Source organism: Ptychodera flava, chromosome 6 (genome assembly GCF_041260155.1).
Source record: "Ptychodera flava strain L36383 chromosome 6, AS_Pfla_20210202, whole genome shotgun sequence".
Classification (NCBI taxonomy): Eukaryota; Metazoa; Hemichordata; class Enteropneusta; family Ptychoderidae; genus Ptychodera; species Ptychodera flava.
The window spans coordinates 3,485,117-3,508,399 of record NC_091933.1 but is presented as its reverse complement, the minus strand read 5'-3'; the positions used below and the strand labels follow the sequence as shown (position 1 = coordinate 3,508,399).

The 23,283-nt window shown below is 37.4% G+C and overlaps 1 protein-coding gene across 1 annotated transcript in view; it reads right to left on the bottom strand.

Moving 5' to 3' along the window:
* Positions 1–23,283, bottom strand: part of LOC139134609 (metabotropic glutamate receptor 6-like) — a 70,696-nt gene that overhangs the window by 19,577 nt on the left and 27,836 nt on the right. The window contains exon 2 of the mRNA XM_070701531.1: positions 6,845–7,061. Within this exon, the coding sequence (XP_070557632.1) occupies positions 6,845–7,061 (217 nt within the window). The remainder of the gene's footprint in view (positions 1–6,844; positions 7,062–23,283) is intronic.

Here is a 23,283-nt window from a genome sequence, read left to right as displayed (position 1 = left end):
TTTGGCAAGACGACCATCATTCCCTGTAAAATTAATTGATTACGTGACTGGGTATTTAATCATGCTACTTTTATATTTTTTTTTGTAAATCTTGATCAGAATATATCGACACATGCCACTTATTCGAAAATCCGATATCGATTAGAGTTTCATGAAAGATAGTCACACAGTTTTCTGAATTCTGATGTCTGAAGTGACACAAACACTCCTTGAGGCGAGACTCTGCTTGTTTATAGACCATCCAACATGGAGACCGGTAAGCAGATACTCGGTATCTCGGCGTGGCTCCCTGCGAACGTTGCACTGCACTGAATACAAGACGACAGGATTTGTTTCATATGGACTTCTCTTGCCCAGTCTTGCCCTGGGCATTTGCCGGCAGACGCATTCTTGGATTCAATACCGAGGCTGTTGGCGACGTGGGGAAGCATCCGTGGCTCTCCAGCTTCAGAACGTTTATGTGAAAGAAAAATATCTGCTTGTTTGTGTCACTGTGGCTATGTAAACCACGGTGACCTTCCATCCACTGATAGGTCAGATTCAGAGTAATGGAAAGAACATATCACGTACATCTCTCTGATTGCTCTAATGTATGGATACACAGTGTGGTAAACACTTAAAACTCATCGTGCTCTTTCAAATTGATTTGGGCAACACTTCTTATTCCGAATCAAATTTCGTCTCAGTAAACCTATTGCAACCGTCCATATGGTCACACGTTCTTTTATGACTCTTTCCACATGTTTGAACTCAATCAATGCAGCTAGCAATATGGAGGGCCAATCGAGGTCGCCCTACCAATATTTAACCCCGAGGCTCGGCCATTTTGATTACTTTTCGATCAGCAAGACACAATTTGCTGCGTCTCCATCTTCTTCGAGGAGGAAATTAGCTGGCGGGTAGTGCTGTAGAAAAAAGATCAATTGATATGGAGCGAGGAAATTGAATTTTGGTAACCGGGAATGAAAGATTAAACAGTTTTAATTTCGAGATTGATACCTCGAAACGATAAATCTTGTACAGAGTGTTATGCTAGGGTGCTCTAAAAGCAGTGAACTAACCATTCAAAACCCATAAACAACCATTTGAGTTAAATACAATTCAATTGATATGTATATTTGTCAGCTGAATTTGACCCAATAATAGATAGCTTGTAGAAAGGAATCAACATGACAGAAATTCTAAGATGTTCGAGATTCTGATAAGTTTCCATGTTTATACTTTAAAGGAGAAGAAGAAGAAACGCCCTGAGGGTTTCTCTTTATACATAGCTATGGGATATATTCACCTTGGAGCTACGTTCTTTCGATTGATGATGACAGATGCAACTCATTCCAGTCCATTCTTTGGAACGTGATTATTGGGTGATTCTTTTCGCTTCTGTTAACACCAAACTTGTGAGATTTCGTCAACAAGATTACACATATTTCGTCACAAAGACACGAAACTAGTAAAATCTGTCAGACTACGCCTCAGGTAGTCTTTTTATGAATTCCTAACCACGTGCCAAAATTTTCTGTTTTGTTGGATTTCGACGTTGTTCTCTATTGCACAGAAAAAAATAGATACATGTAAATAGTTTTTCCGCATTTCATGCGTTGCTAGGTTCGCTTATCTATGCACTGATATGTCCATAGCAGCACATTAAGTTTGGCCCACAACTGGATGAAATTAATAACTGCAGGTTGGGTGGGTGGTGGGTGGGTGGGTGAATGGATGGGTCGATTGGTAGGAAGGGAGGGAGGGAGGGAGATAGGGAGGTAAGCAATACTTAGAATGAAGTTATTGTATCTATAATTCATATTTTCATAGTTTAGCAAATCCTTATTCATAATGATGCATGTTGGTTAAATGATCTCCAGAATTTGTACAGGCATATGAATGGACGTATTACCCATTTTATCACGGATAGGAAACTACGTTCTTCAAGGTTAAAACGCGGGAGTTGTATTAAAGTTCAGGTTCACAGGGTAGTCTACTCTTTACAGTCGATGAAGTTGAATGACGTTAGACAGCCTTCCGCTCAATCACTGTCTATGATTGCTGTCTGAAGTTTAGGGAAGTCACAATGCCGATTTACTGCAGAACGGAGTTAGAGAAGAAAGCAAGGAAATTGATTGTGCCAGTAAAAGAAATCTCCATGCGGGAAATCGGACACAACTGTCATAGGCCTTATCTTCGATGTAGACTACGCATGCGTAGATGTTATCGTGGAGAATGGCAAAGTAGGATCATTAAGCAATTACTAACTTGATCCTAGGGGTAAAGGTGGAAATGGGGCCATGTTACACAGTGCAAATTGCATTTTGGGTATAAAATTCGACTCTTTCCGATCCTGACTATACATATCGTTCAGATACCGACATTCTATTTGATGAGATCATTCTTAAATTTGCTATCAATGTCGACACAATTATTTTGGGTTCTCTCTTTACTTGTCTCGTCCTTGATAATATCGTTCATCATATCAACTTGATTTGCATTTTTTCTAGGAGCTGTCTTCAATCATTTTAAAAACTCAGTCAGCCTCGCAAGAGTTTCATTTTTCACTAACTTAGATACAGGACTCCATTCTGTGTACAGGACCAATAAATGATCCGTTTTCTGGTTGGCATCCATTTTAATGCATCTAAAGAAGTAGTTCATGCCAAGGTATTCAAGCCAAGTGTGAAAGGCGACAATTTAAATTGTATTAAGACATTCAGACACTGATTACAAGGTATGCCACGGCCCACTGAATTCAGGCAATAAGTGAACACAGACGATTTGAAATCTAAAAGCTGAAATGAACAGCGTGAAGTCACTGATTATTCTCTTGCCAAAGATTTAACCCTTGTCTGCACAAAAAAGTAGCATTTTGAGTGCCCCATCAAGTATTTCTGACAGAACGTGTCATGCAAGGCATATTAATTCAGTCTGAGGTAGCTCATACATGGATAATTTGATTCATACATTAATGATTTCAAGGCAGTGTTACCGGTGTACGCCTTGGACACTATGCATGAATGATGCATGTACTGTATTCTTGGAAACACTGTCTCACAATCTGTCAAAACATGTGCAGAAGAAATCGGCGATGAAATATCTTCTCCATTTTAAACTTAGAGGAACCTAACAACGTTTCTTTTTCCCGTACCATCGACAGCATGACTGGTCAAATTTTCTGGAAAAGAAATCGACGTGTTTTGCATTTATGATTGAAATCGGTGTGCTCATGGAAGGTGTCTCGATAGAGTAAGCATGATTATATGCACACTTTACCCAAAGATATAACAAAATGTAATCCGGAAGGATGGATTAAAATTGAGAACACCGGCTAGCAGATGATAGATTTTTCAGTTAATAGGATCACAATGTTCACATATGCGTCGCCTCGCCTCTGTGATCATTTCGGAGCTAACGGAAGTTTGGTCGCCCCTAAGTCTTATCTCAGATAAACGGTAATCTGAGGTGTAATCTACGTACAGAGAGAGAGAGAGAGAGAGAGAGAGAGAGAGAGAGAGAGAGAGAGAGAGAGAGAGAGAGAGAGAGAGAGAGAGAGAGAGAGAGAGAGAGAGAGAGAGAGAGAGAGACAGACAGACAGACAGACAGACAGACAGACAGACAGACAGACAGACAGAGGGGAGAAACCGAGAAAGGAATTTGGATCTTTTCTAAGGCTGCTCTGATGTAAAACGGAATACTACTATGTAATTATGACTACTCTGTACAAATAGAGTATATCAACAACAACAAAAAAAACAAAAAAGTAACAACACACCACAGTCTCCACTAACATCGGTAATAAAAATAATAATAATAATAATAATAATAATAATAATTGATAATCATCATCATCATGGTCATCGTTATCTTCTTCGTCATCGTCGTCGTCATCATCATTATCATCATCATCGTCAGTATCATCACCATCATCATCATCGAAAAGGAGATAGGACGAACAGATTGAGAATTACAGGGAGGTATTGAAGAATATAAATGTATAGATTGTATGTCGTTAAAACGTTTCTCTGAGGGATCTGTCAGACATAGTGTAAATCCTTGTATTTTAAGAGATACATTGTGCCGTGTATCTTATATTTATTGACAGCGACAGGTCAAGATACATTTCGTAAAACATGATGTTAAGATTTACAGAATGTTATAATTTTGAATTATTCTTGGGTCGTTATTCGTTCAAACATTTGATCACAGGACAGCGTATACTCAAAAACACATTCATTGCCATCGCGTAAACAGCTTTCAGAATCCTCTTAAAGGCTGGACATCCCGGTATGTAAGCGCTTGATCGAACCACATTACCAAACTGCTGACAGCTATAGTAAACATCTTATAATGGGCATGTAATTGCATATATCATACCATGCTCTAATATATGCACTATCATATCATATCATATCATATCATATTACATCATATCATATCATATCATATCGTGTCATATCATGTCATATACGTCAAAATCAACTTTATCATGTCATGTTATGTCATTCACAAATGGCATCAATATCATATCACATGAAATTGTATCACATCACACCATCTCACGTATATTTTCACTTCTTTTCTATCATTATCTATGATGTTATATTGTAACATAACCTATCATAGGATATCGTTTCTTCCGATATCACACCGTTATTTTGAAACATTGTGTTGTGCTTTGCGACCTGTAAACTACGTGCGTTAATGTACAATGTCAATAAATACACCAACCAAGATACCACAAACTTTTGCAAGAGAGTTGACAGTTGACGAAAATCTCACTTTGGGCTTATGTAATATTAGACGAAGTTTTGTATGGGTCACTGAGCCATAATGCCAGTGATCTGTACAACTATAATACAGACGAAATGACACATACTTGTATCTCACTCAACTAAGCTAACATTTGTTTACATAAATCTCCTTGAAGTAAACTCGGGGGTTTAAACACGTTTTCTATTTACACAGAGGTGAAACAGAGGACATTAATTCATCTCAAGTTAACGAGAAGGCGTTTGAGAGATAAACTCAGACAATGTCAGAGGGGATTTATTTTGTAGCCGTTCAGCCGTCCGCAATATACATCGTAAAAAAATCTCAGAGGTGCATTCATGTGTATACCAGATACAACGTTTAAAAGCCTTTATCAATACAACGACAGCTTAAAGCTCCGCTGCTGTATTCTCTTGCATTTTACTCTGCAAAAAATACCACCCGATCTTCGGGGATATATTTTGGATTCCCGTTATTGAGCCACATTTGAAAATGTCCCTATTTCAATCCTTGGTGATGGATTTTGTAGATTAAATTCAGGTACGTACCCGTATATTTGTGGCGGCCACATTGGAGTTGCTACTTGAAAGTTTTAGCTGTTAAAATCTAAGTTGTGCGTTCGCCGACAAAGTTTGAAAAACATGTTTGGTCATACTTTGGTTTAATTGAAGTGACATAAAAATAATACCCGCTCATGTATTTTGTGTCTCGCTCATTTAGTTTTTGCTAATGTCATTTAACTGAAAAGTTTGATTAAAAAAGAAAAATAATGTCAAATAACGTTTTTAATGATATATTTGCTTGATCTATCGGTAGATTTACCAATGCTGCAACATATTTTCATTCTTTCCTCTAATAATCGAATTTTGACTGTGATGACTCAGCAAAAACTAAATGAGCGAAACCCAAAATACATGAGCCGGTGTTAAATACACAATTTCTCTACCACCGTGAATGAATTCCTGATTCTTCATACAGTAATATTTTTGTTTTATGATCTTCATATTTGTTTAATTTGTTCTGTTCTCATCATTTTGCCATCGGTCCGGCTTAAATCGTGCGAAATAAAAGGTGATAAAAACGCCATGCGATTCTTATCGTTGTATTAAATTTAATTCAAGTATGGTAACCCCTTGTCGTCGGTTAAAGTCACAAGATACAACAGTGTCGATGTTCTGCGCGGTAACACTAGGACAATGAATCATATTGTGTGGATTCACTTTGTAAGGAAAATTAATGAATTTTTCATGCGCGATGGTCGTGTCTTCTGTTCTCATTTCTAAATAAATCAAAACCTACAATTAACGCACCGGAACTCATACATCATTTCAGATTGAAAATGAACTCGCCCTGCATATTATGTATTGTATACAGGGGAGAATTTATTTGATCTATCATGCGAGGTGCTCGACTGTGTCACATCAGTATTATCTGTGTTCCAAAGGACATCTCTCTCATGTGGAAACAGACTTGAAAACATTAAGTCCTGAAATATTATCACTTTGTATACTCGGTAAAGTGTTTCTGAGAAGTTCTGGGCGTGTAACACTTGCCAACATAGGTCTGCTTTACTACGCAATAGTATTCAAACAACGCATCCATGGTAACTTTCACACACTAAACTGCATAGTATTTAACTGGATTGAATAGCAGTTTACTACTGTAAGAAAATCTCGGTTATATGAAACCATGCCTAGATAGGACAGATTAGGATAGTTGTATTACGTCTATTCACTGTTTGAATAATTTGTCGCTTGAGAGCAAAATAGGGTTTGCGAATTGGAAGCCTTATATCCATACACACAAACAGACACAAACATACACATATATAAGATACTTTGTTTATGGGCATATGTCAGTATGTATGTGAGTTGTATGTCAGTATGTCAGTATGTATGTATGTCAGTATGTATGTCAGTATGTATGTATGTATGTATGTATGTATGTATGTATGTATGTATGTATGTATGTATGTATGTATGTATGTATGTATGTATGTATGTGTGAATAATCTAGGTCTATAAGATCTTAAGAATGAATGATGTAGGTCTGTTTACCTCGTTTTATCAATGTGAAAACGTCCTACCTGTTTCCTTCGCCAGTTGCATAAATGCTTCGACACCTCCTTCACCGTAATTGCCTTGCGAAGCCACGGTCGACACATATTGCCATCCAAACGACTGCACCACATCGATCATTGTCTGTGCTTGATAAGAGTCCGGCGGTACAACCCTCGAAAAATAGGCATATCGACTCTTGTCGCTCAGCTCCGAACTTGTTGATGCATAGCTGATCTGCGGTATCTGAAAAAGAGGATGTGAAAATTGCCGCAAAAAGCTGTTATGGATGAAGTCTAATCTTTACATGTAATGTTGTCCGTATTTCCGAATAAAAAGTCTGGAAATCTCGCTCTTTGTCTGCTCATTGAAGTGTTAGTCGTACCATGGCAAAACGATAGGGTAGAGAATGACATTTTACTTGACCTTGGTCAGATATTTGAAATTTAAAAGACCGCCTCTTCGTTGCTTATGAAAGATGGGAAAAGGAAACAGTTGAAATTAAAAATGGCGATCCAAAAAGCCTGATCATTGAAAGGTACGGTATGATTATGAAATGTTTTTGAAATATTTTCTTGAAAATGTGCTTCGGGTTGTCTACTGTCAGAGAGACCCAACCTTCACTCTGAACCACGTTACGTCAACAAACTCTCAACACGGTGCTCAGTACAGAGCAACTGAACTTTGAGAGCAAATTTATTTGTGTTGTATTCTTAATCAATTTTATCTGATGAATATTCAACGTAACAGGCGGGCTTACAACTGAATAAGCAAATTTCTCTATCTCTCTTATGAGTTTAAATCCCAATAATGTTAAGATAAGCTCACACCTTTGCACTATGTATAATGGTTTAGTGTTGATTTAAGTTTGAGCGACAGTACGTGCCACTGTTGACTTATATTAGCGTCAGTCCCATCTGTCTGTCTGTTTGTTTTTCTGACTGTTTTTCAGTCTGTATGTCTCCCATCAAGTCCGTCAGTTTGTATGTATGTATGTATGTATGTATGTATGTATGTATGTATGTATGTATGTATGTATGTATGTATGTATGTACGTATGTACGTATGTACGTATGTACGTATGTACGTATGTATGTATGTATGTATGTATGTATGTATGTATGTATGTATGTATGTATGTATGTATGTATGTATGTATATGTATGTACAGTATGTAATACATGTATATATACATGTACTTCGAAAAACAGCCACAACGGTCATATAGTGAAGAACAAAATACTGATAAAGAACATAAAGAATGGATACCTTCCAATCAACATCGTATATGAATCGGATCGACATGAAAAGGTGCGTAAGCCTGCATTGGCGGGGCCTGTTGTGATTGGGTGAACCTCTGCTTACAAATCGATTCACACTGTACAATGGCTAATGTTTACTGGAGTCCGAAGGATTACTCAAGCATGTCATATCTTTGATGACACAAATTAGAGGTAATTACTATGTAATTAACTTGATCGGAACAGACAACAATGATTACAGCGTCTGATGTCGGAGATTCTCTACCAGTCACGCATCATTTCATTGCTTTATAAAACGCAATTATGATTCTCAACGAAACGCTCCACTTACTTAAACGCGGTGCAGTGGTTTCCGGATTGTCTGTTCACAGAGTTGTGAAAATACTCTGAGACATGCAACGCATCAAGTGAAAACACGGACACAAAATGTGATTTGAAAGTACTCGGCCATGCTATATATCTATATTTAATCATAACGCAGATTCTATTGATTACTGCCTTGCATGTCCAGGCGTCTGCACTAATGTATATACGCTACTCTTTCCTCAAATTAAAGCTGATTGATTTCAATTGGCAAGGATCCTTATTCAATATTCACATAACTTCTCGTGAAACGGGATAGAACGGCACGGACAATCTTGTTTCTGTGAATTTCAGGTTCATTTACTTGATGAAGGGACTGCGGGCATTAGCTACGTGATGGACATTTGCCGTTATTTATTTGTCGTTAGTGCCTTGTTCATTTCAAAATACACGCTCTGTGTCGTTGTGGCCATAAGTATATGGTGATGTCTTTTTGGTCACATGCATCTGATTTCGATAGCGGGTAAGTGAATTCATATGACGCGTCTATGGGGTCACGCGTGTTGAGCCCATGTGGTCACGTAATGTGTGGCCACAGGTGTAGTTTTGATATGCTCCATCTGTATCGTGTCTATATCTTCACAGGTGTTGTGGCAGTGTCGTCATATCCGGGGTGTGTAAGTGGTCACGCGTGTCGTGTGAATTCGATTATGTGTCATGCCACATCTTTGAAGTTTTTCGTGTACGTCACAATTCCAAATACAGCAAACTTTTACGAGATCTGCACCGATTTAACTTAAAACTGAAAATTACTGAGTTCATGTGCGTATCCAAAGTCTCAATGAATTTCCTTTAGGTTTAAGGCTGCTGCAAATGCGGGGTGTAACAGACACTGTTTTCTCCAGGGGTGCAGTGGAAAGACAGAAATGAGATGAAATGGCAAAATGTGTCATAGTAAAACAAAAGAGCAAATTATAAATTAATGCACGAATATAACCATAGTAGAAATACAGGTCATTGCGTTTTGCTCAGTGAATCGAAAGATGCCAGTTTTTACCATCTTTGTTGTCATGAAATTTGTATAGTAGCAATTTCTCAGTGCAAATGATACTAAGCTAAGGAATATTTTGCAGTAAAGCTCTTAGTTCGTTTTGGTATAGAAATATTGACTTTTCGTTTCCCAGACATTTCCGGTATTGATTTTCATCGGAATTAACAGGAAACCAGAGACCTATACTTTTACAGATCCTCCTCCTCAAGGGCCTCACGTTCTAGTCTGATATACGTCCATCTGAGTGTCTGTCTGTTTGATATTTTTATTTCCGTCTGCCCTTTTTCGAGATAATTGAATCTTACACCACCTACGTACAAATATCTGACTTGTAGACGCTTTAATATTCCCAATCACGTAATTGCACGTAATTGTATACAAGGCAAGACATGTTTTCCTAACACAGATTTGTTTAACCTTGTCCAACCTAGACCCATCTGAAATAGACGTTCGGTAATTATCGTTGAGTCCCGAAAGGCAATTCCTGGACACAGATGTCAGTAGGTGGTAAAGGCCACGAATCGTGATCTGCAGTGTACTGGAGCAGATGCTAAAATACAGATAGGAAAACACAGTCACGCCTTCCAGCTGCCAATAAAGTTAAAGCCTCATGATCACTAGCTGTATCTTTTAGCATTATTTTTATGATTTTACTTGCTATCTAAAATAAGTTGTGAGAATGTACTAATTCAGGTAAGTGTATACACTTATTATTAACTGCACGCTGGGACTGTATGCAATTTTGAACAAGATAAAGATTACACTGCGATTGCACAAACATTAAATTGCAGCCCTATGCGGAAAAAGCAAAAACCGTGGATACCATGCATATTTGCGCTGAAATTTTCATATAAACTGCACAGAGTAGTAGAGTAGTCCGATGTAATGCATATAGGAGTGAAGTTGAATGCTTTCAACCGTGACACTGTATGTTCTGTTTCATTTGTGATATCACAAATTTTTGAAAACGTCGGGAAATCAAAATGACCATTAAAATTTGAATTTACTCGTCACATTTTTCACAAATGAATGTTTTCTAATGCAGTAAAAGCCCATATCCCTTCAGAGGGTAGAATTCAGAGAAAATCAGGGGAGAATAGGAAGATATTTTGAGGTCAACAAATTTCAAGAGTGACAGTTAGTGGGGCTATAAACTGAAAACTCTTCAGTGAAATGGACTCTTTGCTGATGTGGCTAGAACATACCCATGTGAGGTTGGTAGTTGCACTTGTTAGAAATGGAAAAAGTTCATTTATTTACATAGTTTGGTTGTCTATACACAGGAGAACGTGGAACAAATTTCGGTGACGGGTAGAACATACTCCCAATCAGTTTTCTACTCGTCTTGAAAATAAAGTGACAGAAAATAATGAAACAAAAATGATACAAAACGACCTGCTGATGGTTATGTTGGATTTCATTGCAAAACAAACTGAGATGTATAAGTACATCATTGTGTATTATTCTATTAGGTTATAAGAAATTTGTTTCGGACATGTCAGAGAAATTGCTATGGACGGGTGGACGTGCCCACAGAGCCTAATCTAAGAGTACCCCGGGCTACATTCGCGGATGTTTATAACACCATCTTCATTTGTATTGCTGAACATGCGCATACTATTTTAGCAGGTTTACTAAGTCAAGAATAAACGAACTAACTTCTGAACATCATCATAACCGTAAAGAATATCGATGAACGACTTTGTGGACATCAAATGTATAATGTTCTTGTGCCACACTACGCCAAGATCTGAACTGTAGCCTCCCTGTACCGCACACTGAGATCTGCACTGCGTTGTCAGAAACTGACGTTAGCATACGATATCATAAATATCCCATCGATTTCTGACCTATATGTACCTTTCGAGGACGTTGTTTGAGGTATATTTTTTCAACCATTTTATGAGTATATTTCAATATGCAAAATACTGTAATGACTTATTTAGGAACAAAATCGACATAGATTGTCAAAGGAAGACGACGTTGTCACCGCAAGGCAAAATCTAGCAATAGAATGACGTGAACAGACCAAGCCAGTGACTTTGTACACATAAGCCCTTCTAAAACATGGTACAATTGATTCATACAGCTGCATAGATAATGTGCTTTGACACCAGAAATGCAATAGAAATGTTTCAGTGGTTGACCCTAAGTCACTGCAACAGTTTTGGGATTTTTCCCAAGCAATGAATCCTGATTAGGACGGCACGGATACACAGTCTAGAAACATCTTACGGAATGGTCACATGCGATAGACACTGAGATGTATGGCGTTGATGCAAATGTGGTGTTTGACGAATTTCGTACAGGCAAACTCAGATCTAGGCTGACCTAATTTCTAATTTTACGCACGTGCGTATTTTTATAACGGACGCATCGGTGATTTGGCGATTTGAATGCAGTGCTATTAAACTCAGAAAAATGACATTTCTCACAATTAGAAGGAAAATACAAAGTAGTATGTTTACGGCGACGGACGAAAGTTTGAGCAATCATTCATGCGATCCAAAATTGCGTTTTTTAACTGTCGAGCGGATTACCTAAATTTAAATCCGAATTTTACGCAGAAAGGAAATACCCGAGAACTCACTAGTGAAAGAATTTCTTTGCATCAGGCATTTGACAGTACCCAAAAACGTACCGGACGTTGTAAATATAATGACAGTTGTTAAGTTTTCGAAAAAAACGCCTTACGTTACTGTTCTTGCACACAGATCGTGCCTGTCTCCATGGAAACAGACAGCCTTATAAAGTGGCGTTAAGTAGGCCAGTGTGTACACCCATGTCCATTCACATTACGTAGGCGACGAAAAACCCCGATACCATACAAGTTATTTGCATACTACGTACAATCACATTATATATGGCAAGCAAGCTGAAAAATTTGTTTCCTATGTCGTATTCATTAACGAATGCGCCATTTTTCTTGTTTATATTTTCAAATACATGTATACTGTCAAGCCCTTACAGAATATGATCAGTAAGCAATCTCGGCTGGTAAATATGTTTCGACTAATGGACAAGATCGTGAACTCATCGTAATCAATCGGATGATATTGGTTCTAAAACATCAACATTGCTCAACAGTCTTTTTGTTCAGTATATTAACTCATGTGTCAATCTGATATTTTGACTAAATTTTTGAAACTTTTGACACCCGCTAAGACGTAAAGAAATAATGACAAAATATTTGCATGAGTTTGCAGAGTGTTGACAACAGTTTTAATAGTTACATAATCTCGTTTTTTAGACTATGCCATTCAGCTAGGAGATATTTTTGAACCGGCAATCTTCGGTTTCATATTTTTCGCTGTAAAAGGGGTCTCATGTTACTCTTCGCAAGCCTTTTAGCATTATTTATTAATGCTGTGAAAATTTCTGCCGTAAAGAGTGCAGTGACCTATAGCGATGAATTTCAATAATTTTATAAGAATACGCTGGTGATCGTGTGAAGAATGCTAGATCTGATTCATTTGACGAGTGTTGGTTGCCTAAACTGTGCATTGCTAATTGATCGACAAGCCTGTTTCTCGCGATCATCACAAATAAGCACATCACACAGATGCATAACAAAACGCATATATACACACGGATATGCGCACAGATATCAATACACAGTTACATTACTGCATGCATGAATCCATCAATCCATCATCCGTCTGTCTCCATTCTTCCATCCATTCATGCATCTAGTCATCTAAGCGTTCATCCTCTTTCCTTACATTTACTCATCCTTACAAACATACATATATACAAAAACACAGCCACTTACACGCCACGCCCATCCATCGATTCATTCATCAATCAATCAATCAATCAATCAATCAATCAATCAATCAATCAATCAATCGATCAATCAATCAATCCGTCCATCGATATATAACACCAAGGTCGTCATGTGTAAAAGCCATGCCTTCTAGTATTGTCGGCATGTGCATTCAAAATGTTTACTAATCGTTTACAGTATTTGTTTGGACTGTATGTAGTTGAAGTGGTTTCATGTTTACATATTACACATACAGGTACATTTCAGTGGGACAGGTTGTACAACCGCGTTTTCATTTTCGGAAAAAATAGTAGCATAATGTTTCAATTTTTGTGGACATGGCCTTGGAAGAGTGTAACGAAAGCTTATAGATATCATTAAGTAAATTTTCATGAAAACTTTATGGAGAACTAGAAAAGATAAGTAATTCGGGCAATTTAGCCAATCAGCAACAAGGTAGGGGATACACCCCCTTTTTCTCAGATGCTATTGGTTAAAAGTTGTCAATGTTGATTTAACCTGTAGGGTTAGTGGGTAAGATTATAGTTCATCAGTTTGTGCATAAGTTTGTATGAATTCCTCACTAAGCCTTTAGGAGCCACCTAACAAACTCTAAAAAGTGACGCATTGATCTACCTCATTAAGACCTTTTAGTTCTGGCGTGTCCAGAATCACTTTGAAGCATTCGTTGATGGTATGGTTCACTTCATATCACTCATTATTTCTAAATCGCAGTACACGCAAAGCTGATAATTGCCCAAAGGGCAAAGAATTTGCCGAAATTCTCATTTTCATCGACCTTTATTAACTGCAAATGTCATGCTCTACGGATATGCATTTTAATATTCGCTCAAATGAGTTTTTCTTTATTATGACTATAAACGTTGGTTACTGGGTAACGCTAGATTCGACAAATGCGCATGCCCATATCTGTACTATGACCGTTTGTCAGGCTACTATGATACATACATACATACATACATACATACATACATACATACATACATACATACATACATACATACATACATACATACATACATACATACATACATACATACATACATACATACATACATACATACATACATACATACATACATACATACATACATACATACATACATACATACATACATACATACATACATACATACATACATACAAAAATACATACATACATACATACATACATACATACATACATACATACATACATACAGGCAGGCAGTCAGATAGACACATACATCATACATACGTATATTAAAAACATACAGCTGTCAATAGACATATCATTGAGGCAAAACAGTTATTTATTTCCTAACAATCTGAACAATGCACCATAAATGTTTAAATTATGTTGTTGCATGTGTATAAATGGTTTGCAGTAATTGGCCAGACTACTTATGTTGCTATCACTCATGTGTAGGGTTACACCGATCACCATGCAATAAAATCATAGCACGATCCCTATAGGGATATGGAAAACATGTAGGTCATATCCGTCAAGTCTTATTTATTTAATTCCCAGAGACATCCTCTGACAGAATGACAGAGTTATGCGTGATGGATCTCTTGATATAAAAAACTTGCTTTAAATTCAACATTTGATCGATGGGATATCATAATAGTAATATCACTTTGTCTCTTTCAAAAACGTTTGACCTTGATTTACACCAGATTTATTGGGTACCTGTATGAAGACGCTGTAATGGACAGTACGGTGACGTAGAAAACACATGAAATAGCGTATACAGCTGCAATGAGACCCAACATAAATTCTATGGCGAAAAACTCAAATTCCTGATAGAAGATCCGTGTATGTAATCGCATTCCTTAATAGTAGTGAAGTGCCACGACCCTTCAAAAATTTGATTTTACAACCAAGTCCGAAATAGGGTATATTACTGATATTGGGAGTCAATGGTCAGCCTTGAATGACGAGTCAATTCAGATTTTCCGAAAGCTCTATCAATTTTCAGGACGTATTTATTGCTTAATTTGAATTTCTGAATCACTCTTCAAGGGTTTATAGCAGTGTGGACCGTCAATGGTAAAAATAGCACTCAATTTGGAAAGATTATAGGTGAAAATTTCATATTGAGTCACCTGATATGAGTATAAGGTCACGCAAAGCCTGATTTCACAGACTATAGACTAAAAGGGGTAAAAATGCGCTGTATCTCGAGGGAAAATCACAGCTAATTTAGGAAAATTAATGATTCCGACAATATAGTAATCATCGGTCGTATTAATTTTTACTTTGAAGAAAGATGTACTCTGTATATGGGTAAGCGGCTATCAACGCAGCAGAACCGTGGCAGCTATATGTGTTGCAGATATTGTATCGCTTGTATGCGTTTTGAACATTTGACGCCAAGTACCTTTGACACAGAAATTACCGCAAAGACCATCACAAGCTATTTGATTTCTTTCCTCCGCTCTGCTAGCACAGCAATTCAACAGTCCGTAAAACATTCATAAGATTAAAAAACAGAAGCAAAAAGAAAATTTAACCGTCGGAACTGTCTTTGCATTTGGCTTTATTTATACTGACTTCTATCGCAGGTGAAAATGTCGCCATCTTAAAATCTCCAGACACTTACGTAAACGCCACAGACAATGGTCGCCGATGCCTTTTAATCAAGATTCTTTATGCTTGAAAACTGACATAATTCTATGCAGCATTCTCTGGAGTATTAACACGTTTCTCTCCTCGCGACCCCTAATTTACTATCTATATACCCAAACCTTTCTCTGTAAAAAGGACGCATTTTGATCAATTCCCTCGGTTGGCTGTGAGAGATAAATAGAAATTCATTATACTCTGTATGCGGTTGATGCAAAAATTGGTTCATTTCGAAGTCTTTGTCCGCGATAGCAGATCTGTACATGGCAAGTCCATTGAAAATCAACCGCCAGCCAAACTCGTTTGATACAGTCACTTCTTGGCGATTTCAATCAGGCTATTTGAGCGCACAATACAAGAAACTTTAAAGTTTGAGGCCATCAGATGAATGGCTGCTCGGCAGTAGTTAACTTCGGTTTTCAGCTTAAACTTGCACGACGCCGTGATTGAAGCCATCGTTCGCCACCTTCGTTAAAGCCACATCGGCTGTATCTTTTTGTCTTCTGTCTAATCCTGTGAGAAATGTTTTGGATTCCGTTATTTGAAAATGTTAGTACTCCAATCCTTGGTGGAGTTTGGTCGATTTAATTCAGACGCTCACATGTTTGCGGTGGCCATATTTCAGTTGCAACTCGATTTTTTTGTTAAAATCTAAAATGTGCGTTCGTCACCAATGTCAGAAAATCGTTCTGTGGTCACATTCGGTAAGCACTTTTACATAAGTTTCATTTGATTTCAAACCATCTTACTGGAAAAATACATAAAAAGATATAAGTAATGGGCTTTTAATGGTTAGAAGTTCTAAATCTTTTATCTTATGGAGGGTGGGGTGAGGTAGTTGGCATCGGGTAGGAAATGTTAAATACTGTAACTTAGTACAAACTGTGCAGTTATGCTGACGTAGGAGACAATTTACTGCTGCCGTTAGAATTTTCATAGTCTTCCCAGAATATTTGTGCCTATATTATTTTTTCCCCGGATACGTGACGTACCTTCTTTGTTCGAACTCATTTTAAATGCAGATATGCGTTCGTTCGTACTGTAGATCAAAAATGGTAACACTGCTCTCTGCCCAACAGAAGGCTGCTATTATAGAAAGCATGCCCTGACGAGACGCAGCTACACTAACGACAAGCTGTTTCCCAGCACAAAACAACTCCATTTTTCATGTCACTATCATACCCAGCTCGTTCAGCGCGAGGACAATGGAGAAACCGCGCTCAGAATTAATACAACCAATATTTCTTAATGCAATGACGCCACACCAACATGAAAAGAGTCAATGGAACGCCGGTCTGTGCATATACTGTGATGGAAGAACTCGTTTCGTTTGAACCGTCTCCATAATCGTGCGTGTGGCTGAATTTGCCGCCCGTACATTTTTTGTCGATCTGCAGAGCGTCCAGAATGAGGTTAATGTTTCATATACCATCGGGATTTTTGACGCTCAAGATAGAACTTGCTGAAAAGTTTTGATTAAAAAAGCAGATAGAAAAAAATCTATACACCGCATGAGATCTGCCGTTGACGTTTAAATAATAGGAAAGTGCATGTTTGGAGTCTCCAAGGACTACATGGCAAGCTCTTTTTAATTAAACAACATATCTATAAACCTGGAAACACAACATCATTCGTCCCGTGGGATAACCATCCATGTGAGTGATGAACGATTTCAAGCAACAGCGAAAGTAATGGCCACTTTTTCTTCTGAAAAGAGATTTCGAAAACATGTTATAATCAATTTGACTACTCCGAAATAGTTTTTTTTCTTACAAGCTAGTTTTTGACCTCTGGTGACAAGTTAAATGACAAATCGCCACAGTTTTGAGTGAAATAGGAGTTCCTAATGTACCATATACTCGGTAGTTCCACATACAATCTTTGCAAGCCAAATGGTGTTACATGTAAATTTTTTAATTACGTTTTATTAAATTTCACCAACGCCAGCCATCTTCACTTGTTAGTAACTGAGTCATCATTATCAACACTGATTCACCTTGTTCACCTGTTCAAACTTAGATTGTGTACGCATTTCATAGTTTACACATTTCATGATTGACAACATCAAGAAATTAAATAATTGAATTGCAAGATGAGAGAGAGAGAAAGAGAGAGAGAGAGAGAGAGAGAGAGAGAGAGAGAGAGAGAGAGAGAGAGGTTATTCCAATGCTTAACATCGACACAGCAACTGATAACACTGATGCGTATTCATATACGTCGGTGTGAGCGTGAAGGGTTGAGGCAATCTGCAAAACTTTAATCGAAGAAATGGTTATCTGCGAGACAGCATAAAATTTCATGAGGTATCAGGTCTAATCCATTGCAATTAGCGTCAATATATTTACAAAGAGGTAGGAGACACGACTATAACCCCATTCAGAGACAGTTTGTCGTTTCAAGCATTATACAACCGAAATAATCAGTAAGATCTGTCTATTCACTATCTCCTGATCTTTAAGCAGTTTTAAATCACCCAGTCACAGACACATATCCAAGTTTGGTTCAAAGGAGGTTTTATTAACTATCTGTATACTACTTCTACTAAACTAACACTTTACTGCCCCTGAACTTGTGCAAAAGAGAGCTCAAAGTAGCTCAAAACGTCATTATTACAGAGGATGGGTGGGAGGGTGAAAGACACCAGCAGCCTCAGCTGTGACAAAACAGTGTGAGAAAAAGGCGGCAAGCCATGATATCGTGTTGAGGACAAAGCTGATTTGTTGCAAGTGGTCATGTGACCATCTGAGATAGCGCGATTTAAACACCACTCAAAGAGCTAGTACATACAAATCTTCATCATCATCATCATCATCATCATCATCGTTATTGGTGTCGTCGTTGCGTCAAACTACACAACTAACACCATCAAATTACATGAAAATATTACCGGGAGCAATAATATCAACAAGAGAACTGTAAATCGTGCTTTATTATCAAAACACCGAAAAAAAATACATTAAGAATATAGGCATCATCTTTAGCTGCAGCGACGTTTATGTTGTTGATGATTCAAAAGTCCTGACAACATGGTTGAGGGCCTGGACGATTTTGTAGGGCCATATACCTTCGTTCGTCCGAATCATGTGAGGCGAGGAAAAGCCGACATCGAGGTTGAGAACGTGCCTGCTCTCGTATACGGTTTTTAAACTTATACTCACAAATAATTATTTAGATCGACGTTAGAATAAATGGCAATTTTGCAGTCGATTACTGAATAAAAGTTTTATGGATGAGAAGGAAATAGTGTTGACTCTCAGCAGTACATTGTACACTAAATAACCATAAATAAGTTATACATATCCTGCCTTGTTTAATTATTTAGCGGATTGATAATTGACTTTTTTGTCTCCATTCTTTTGGCATCTGACAGGCTTGAATCGAAGTAAAAACTATTGTATTCAAAAGAATACAACAAAGCCGCAGTTGCATGCCTCCCTGCAGCTAGCTGTTAAATGCTATAATTTAGTCTTTGCGGCAAGTAATTCAATCACTTCCCTATCATGCCGTACTCGGACGTTCTTTTATTTTCGCTAAAATACGGGCACTGGGAAATGGAGTCGTACAAGTGACCACACCGACACTTTTTTATTAACAGGCGGAGTACCCTGCAACGAATGTGGACCGTGAATACGCGCGAATTCTCCGCGCGGACCTACCGCAGTAAACCTCAATAGACCCCGACAGCGCAGCTATAACTGAGAGTCACGTGCTTCTGTTGAGTTATGACTTCAAAATGGGTTTTAAATGTATGAGGATTGGACGTAAAAGAACTAGTGAATGACGTCAGATAATGAAAACTGGAGCTTGAAAGTCACAACGTTTCAATATTCCCTGCTGTACTTAAAGCAATTATCACAGTTTACCGTACAAGCAGTCGGGACCTTTCAAAGTTTACTTGAAATTGTTGAAAGTTTCATTCAAATTGTAACAAATATCAGTGAATTCCAGTTTTGTCGAGACTGGCATGAAAACATCTTTTAAACCGGGGTTCGCATGCACTGTATACCATTGTGGTTTATGTGTTATGGTACTTTTTGAATGTGCACTTGCCCTGATACCTCTATCCTCATGCGTTAGTGTGTGTGTACAATTGGAATGCTGTATATGTACAAGGCCTGCTTTGGGCGAAGGTTTTTTCTTTGCGGAAATTTGGAAGTCACTGATACCTGTTGCAATTTCAGGTAAACTTTTAACAATTTTTAGTAAAGTTTAAAATATCCCAGTCGTCTAAAACGGCAAACTGCGATTATTTCTGCAGTGATGTTAAAGTTTAAGGTGCCTTTCACATGCCATATTGTATACATGTATATCTGTCTACAACGGCAGTGTCTGTGTGTCGGATGGATAAATATAATCTGAGGCTGTCAATCGTTATCATCATAGTAACTTTTGACGGAATTGTAGGTTGTCATGGGAACCTAATGATACGTAAGTTTTCATCTTTATATGAATATAAATCAATCTTCAGAACACTTTAACTTTCATAAATATTGAACTTAATATGGGTATGATACTTTTAACGGATTTTTCATAGCCAAGCCCAATGTCAATAATTACACATGACTTGAAAGCAGGAACGAACTCAAGCACAATAAAAAAACTAATCCCGCCAGAAGTCTGTTATTAAATTTTCTTTTTTGTACTACTTAACGGCCAACAACGAAACGTGATAAATTCATATTGCTTCATATTTAATGGTTTTTGATCAACCCTCAAATTGTGCTACAAATTTAATACAGGAATATTGGAAAAATATACCTCTGCCCTTAACATACATTTATTCCGATTAAGACGACGAGTAAGTTTAAATATCATTGTTGTCATTTTATTGGAAGAATGTAAACAGTGGTAAGCAGGATTTGTCATCGGAAATTACAGAAGCCAATCATAAGTTTTAGTTGAATAAAGACTACATATTATATAGCCTACCTTCATAGCTATGATTTAATTTATCAAGTACCCGACAAAGACCTTCCATTGTTAAGAAACCATATTATATCAGGGACACTAGCAAATAGGAAAACAGTAAATGACTAACTTTCAAATCGCAATCACCGAGCAGTACCTGTTTCCAATGAATCGTTGGACAGTCACACACAATAACATTCAAATAACTCAGTGCTGCATGATTCATCGTTACAGCGCTTAAAAATCAGATATTCCTGAACATGAATTTTTTAACATAAAGACGGATTGTGAAGGGACAGATGCAAAATGACTATAATATCACAAATAGACATTGTACAAATTGCATGTATGTTTTGTGCATTGTGTTTATGTTTACATATATAACTGTCTATATATCTGTATTCCTGCCTGTTTGTTGTACGTCACGAATGTACGTATGTGTATGTATGTATGTATGTATGTATGTATGTATGTATGTATGTATGTATGTATGTATGTATGTATGTATGTATGTATGTATGTATGTATGTATGTATGTATGTATGTATGTATGTATGTATGTATGTATGTATGTATGTATGTATGTATGTATGTATGTATGTATGTATGTATGTATGTATGTATGTATGTATGTGTGTGTATGTGTGTGTGTGCGTGCGTGCGTGTATGTATGTATGTATGTATGTATGTATGTATGTATGTATGTATGTATGTATGTATGTATGTATGTATGTATGTATGTATGTATGTATGTATGTATGTACACACGTCAGTGTGACTCTATAATGTATGCACGTCGGCAGGTAAGCATGCAGGGAGTCGTTTTGTGTCACTTTGTTATTCCTTTTGACGGATAAAGATATGCTTGTTTTCGTTTTTAGTATTTCCGCTACTTCGGTTACTTTAAAGGCAGCATTAAAGCAAAGCCTAAGAAGCGAGTAGTCTTTGGCCTACCGAATGAGATTATGTACTTTCCAATCATGGCTTCATGTATGGTAACATTTACTATGCAAAATACGCTGGCATAGTAGTAGGGAAGTACTGCATTATTCACAAAGTATTAGCATTGTTAGCATTCTGTCAACTGAAATCGGGTTATCAGGTTCAGCAGGATATTACGATTGAATATCCAAATACACCTGCAAAAGTTATCTTAGGCTGACACAAATCCGAAGCGATTTGACGTATCAATGCGTAAGCAGATGCTATTTGGTCTGCGAATTAATTTTTTTAAATCCTTGTTAACCTGTAGCATCACAAAGTCGACGTTGTCACAGATACAGTTGCTACACGTATGTAAATGTCTTTATCTCCAGCTCATATATTTTTATGACATTTAAATCATAGATAAAACTACACGAAAAAAGTCCCATTAATTTATCATAACTTCTCATGTTTTTGAACATCTGTGATGACAAGCCTTGGTCAGAATCTTTTTTTTTCTGGATAGGTGTTTTGTTTGCGATTCACTGATTTGCTCGCTGATTTCGCCAATAAAAAGTTGGCGAGTCCCAGGTGCTCATTTTCATGGCCAGTATGTACATGCTTAATTTACGACAGTTCGTAGATACACTTATTGGCAGAGAGAAGGAGACAGGTAAAAAATAATTTGCCTAGGCCAGCCCTATATTTGAGGCTGTTTAACTGATTATGGGTCATAAGTCACCAAATAAAAAAGTCACGGGAGCTATACACTGAACCATCCATTAGTGGGCAAAGGTATCGCTACTTTGCAGATTTCTTCAATTATAGTGCAAAATCATCAACAAGTGTTATAAACGAGTCCAGATGTTAAAAAGTTACATTTTTAAAGTTGTAGACCTAACACAGTAATGCGAAGATTGACATGACGAAAGCGGATCAATCAGTAATGGAATCTCATATGTTTATTTTGATTCAAATGTTGATCGGAAAGATTTCAGCTTTTCGTAACTACTCTATCACCATCGACTAGTTCTTCAAAGACCCCGAAGACGACTCTTTCCAAGACACGGCCGACTACTTCTTCTAAGACCCAACCGACCAATCCTTTCAAGACACTTTTCCCCAGCCCGTACCCATCAAAGATTTATTCCCCGACTGAAGACTGTATCTAGTAAGATTCACCCTGTTAGTTTCAATTTTTCAAATCATCTTATCTACAGTTTTTCATATTATTGCATGCGCCTTAATTTCACTCCAATACACACACTGGATCTCAATTATCATTTGGTATCAATGCCTTAAGTTGTGAATTCTAGATGCAGAGAACACATTGATGTCAGACGATCTACGCTAGAAATCAAGTTTACTTAATCTCTACATTATGTTGCTTTCTCTGAAATTAATTTTGCGTTTAAAAATGTCAAGAACATGCTATCTTTCCATATGACTTGATTCTTTGTATCGCCTCAAGCTCACTTGAGTAATAAATTATTGAATTGGCAATTTAAAAAACAAAACTCCTATCAAATCGAATTAATTATTTGATAAAGTTGCCATTAAATCCTCTACTGAGCCGTACATTAATGAAACTTGTGGACACCACGTCTCGGTTTGAATACTGAATT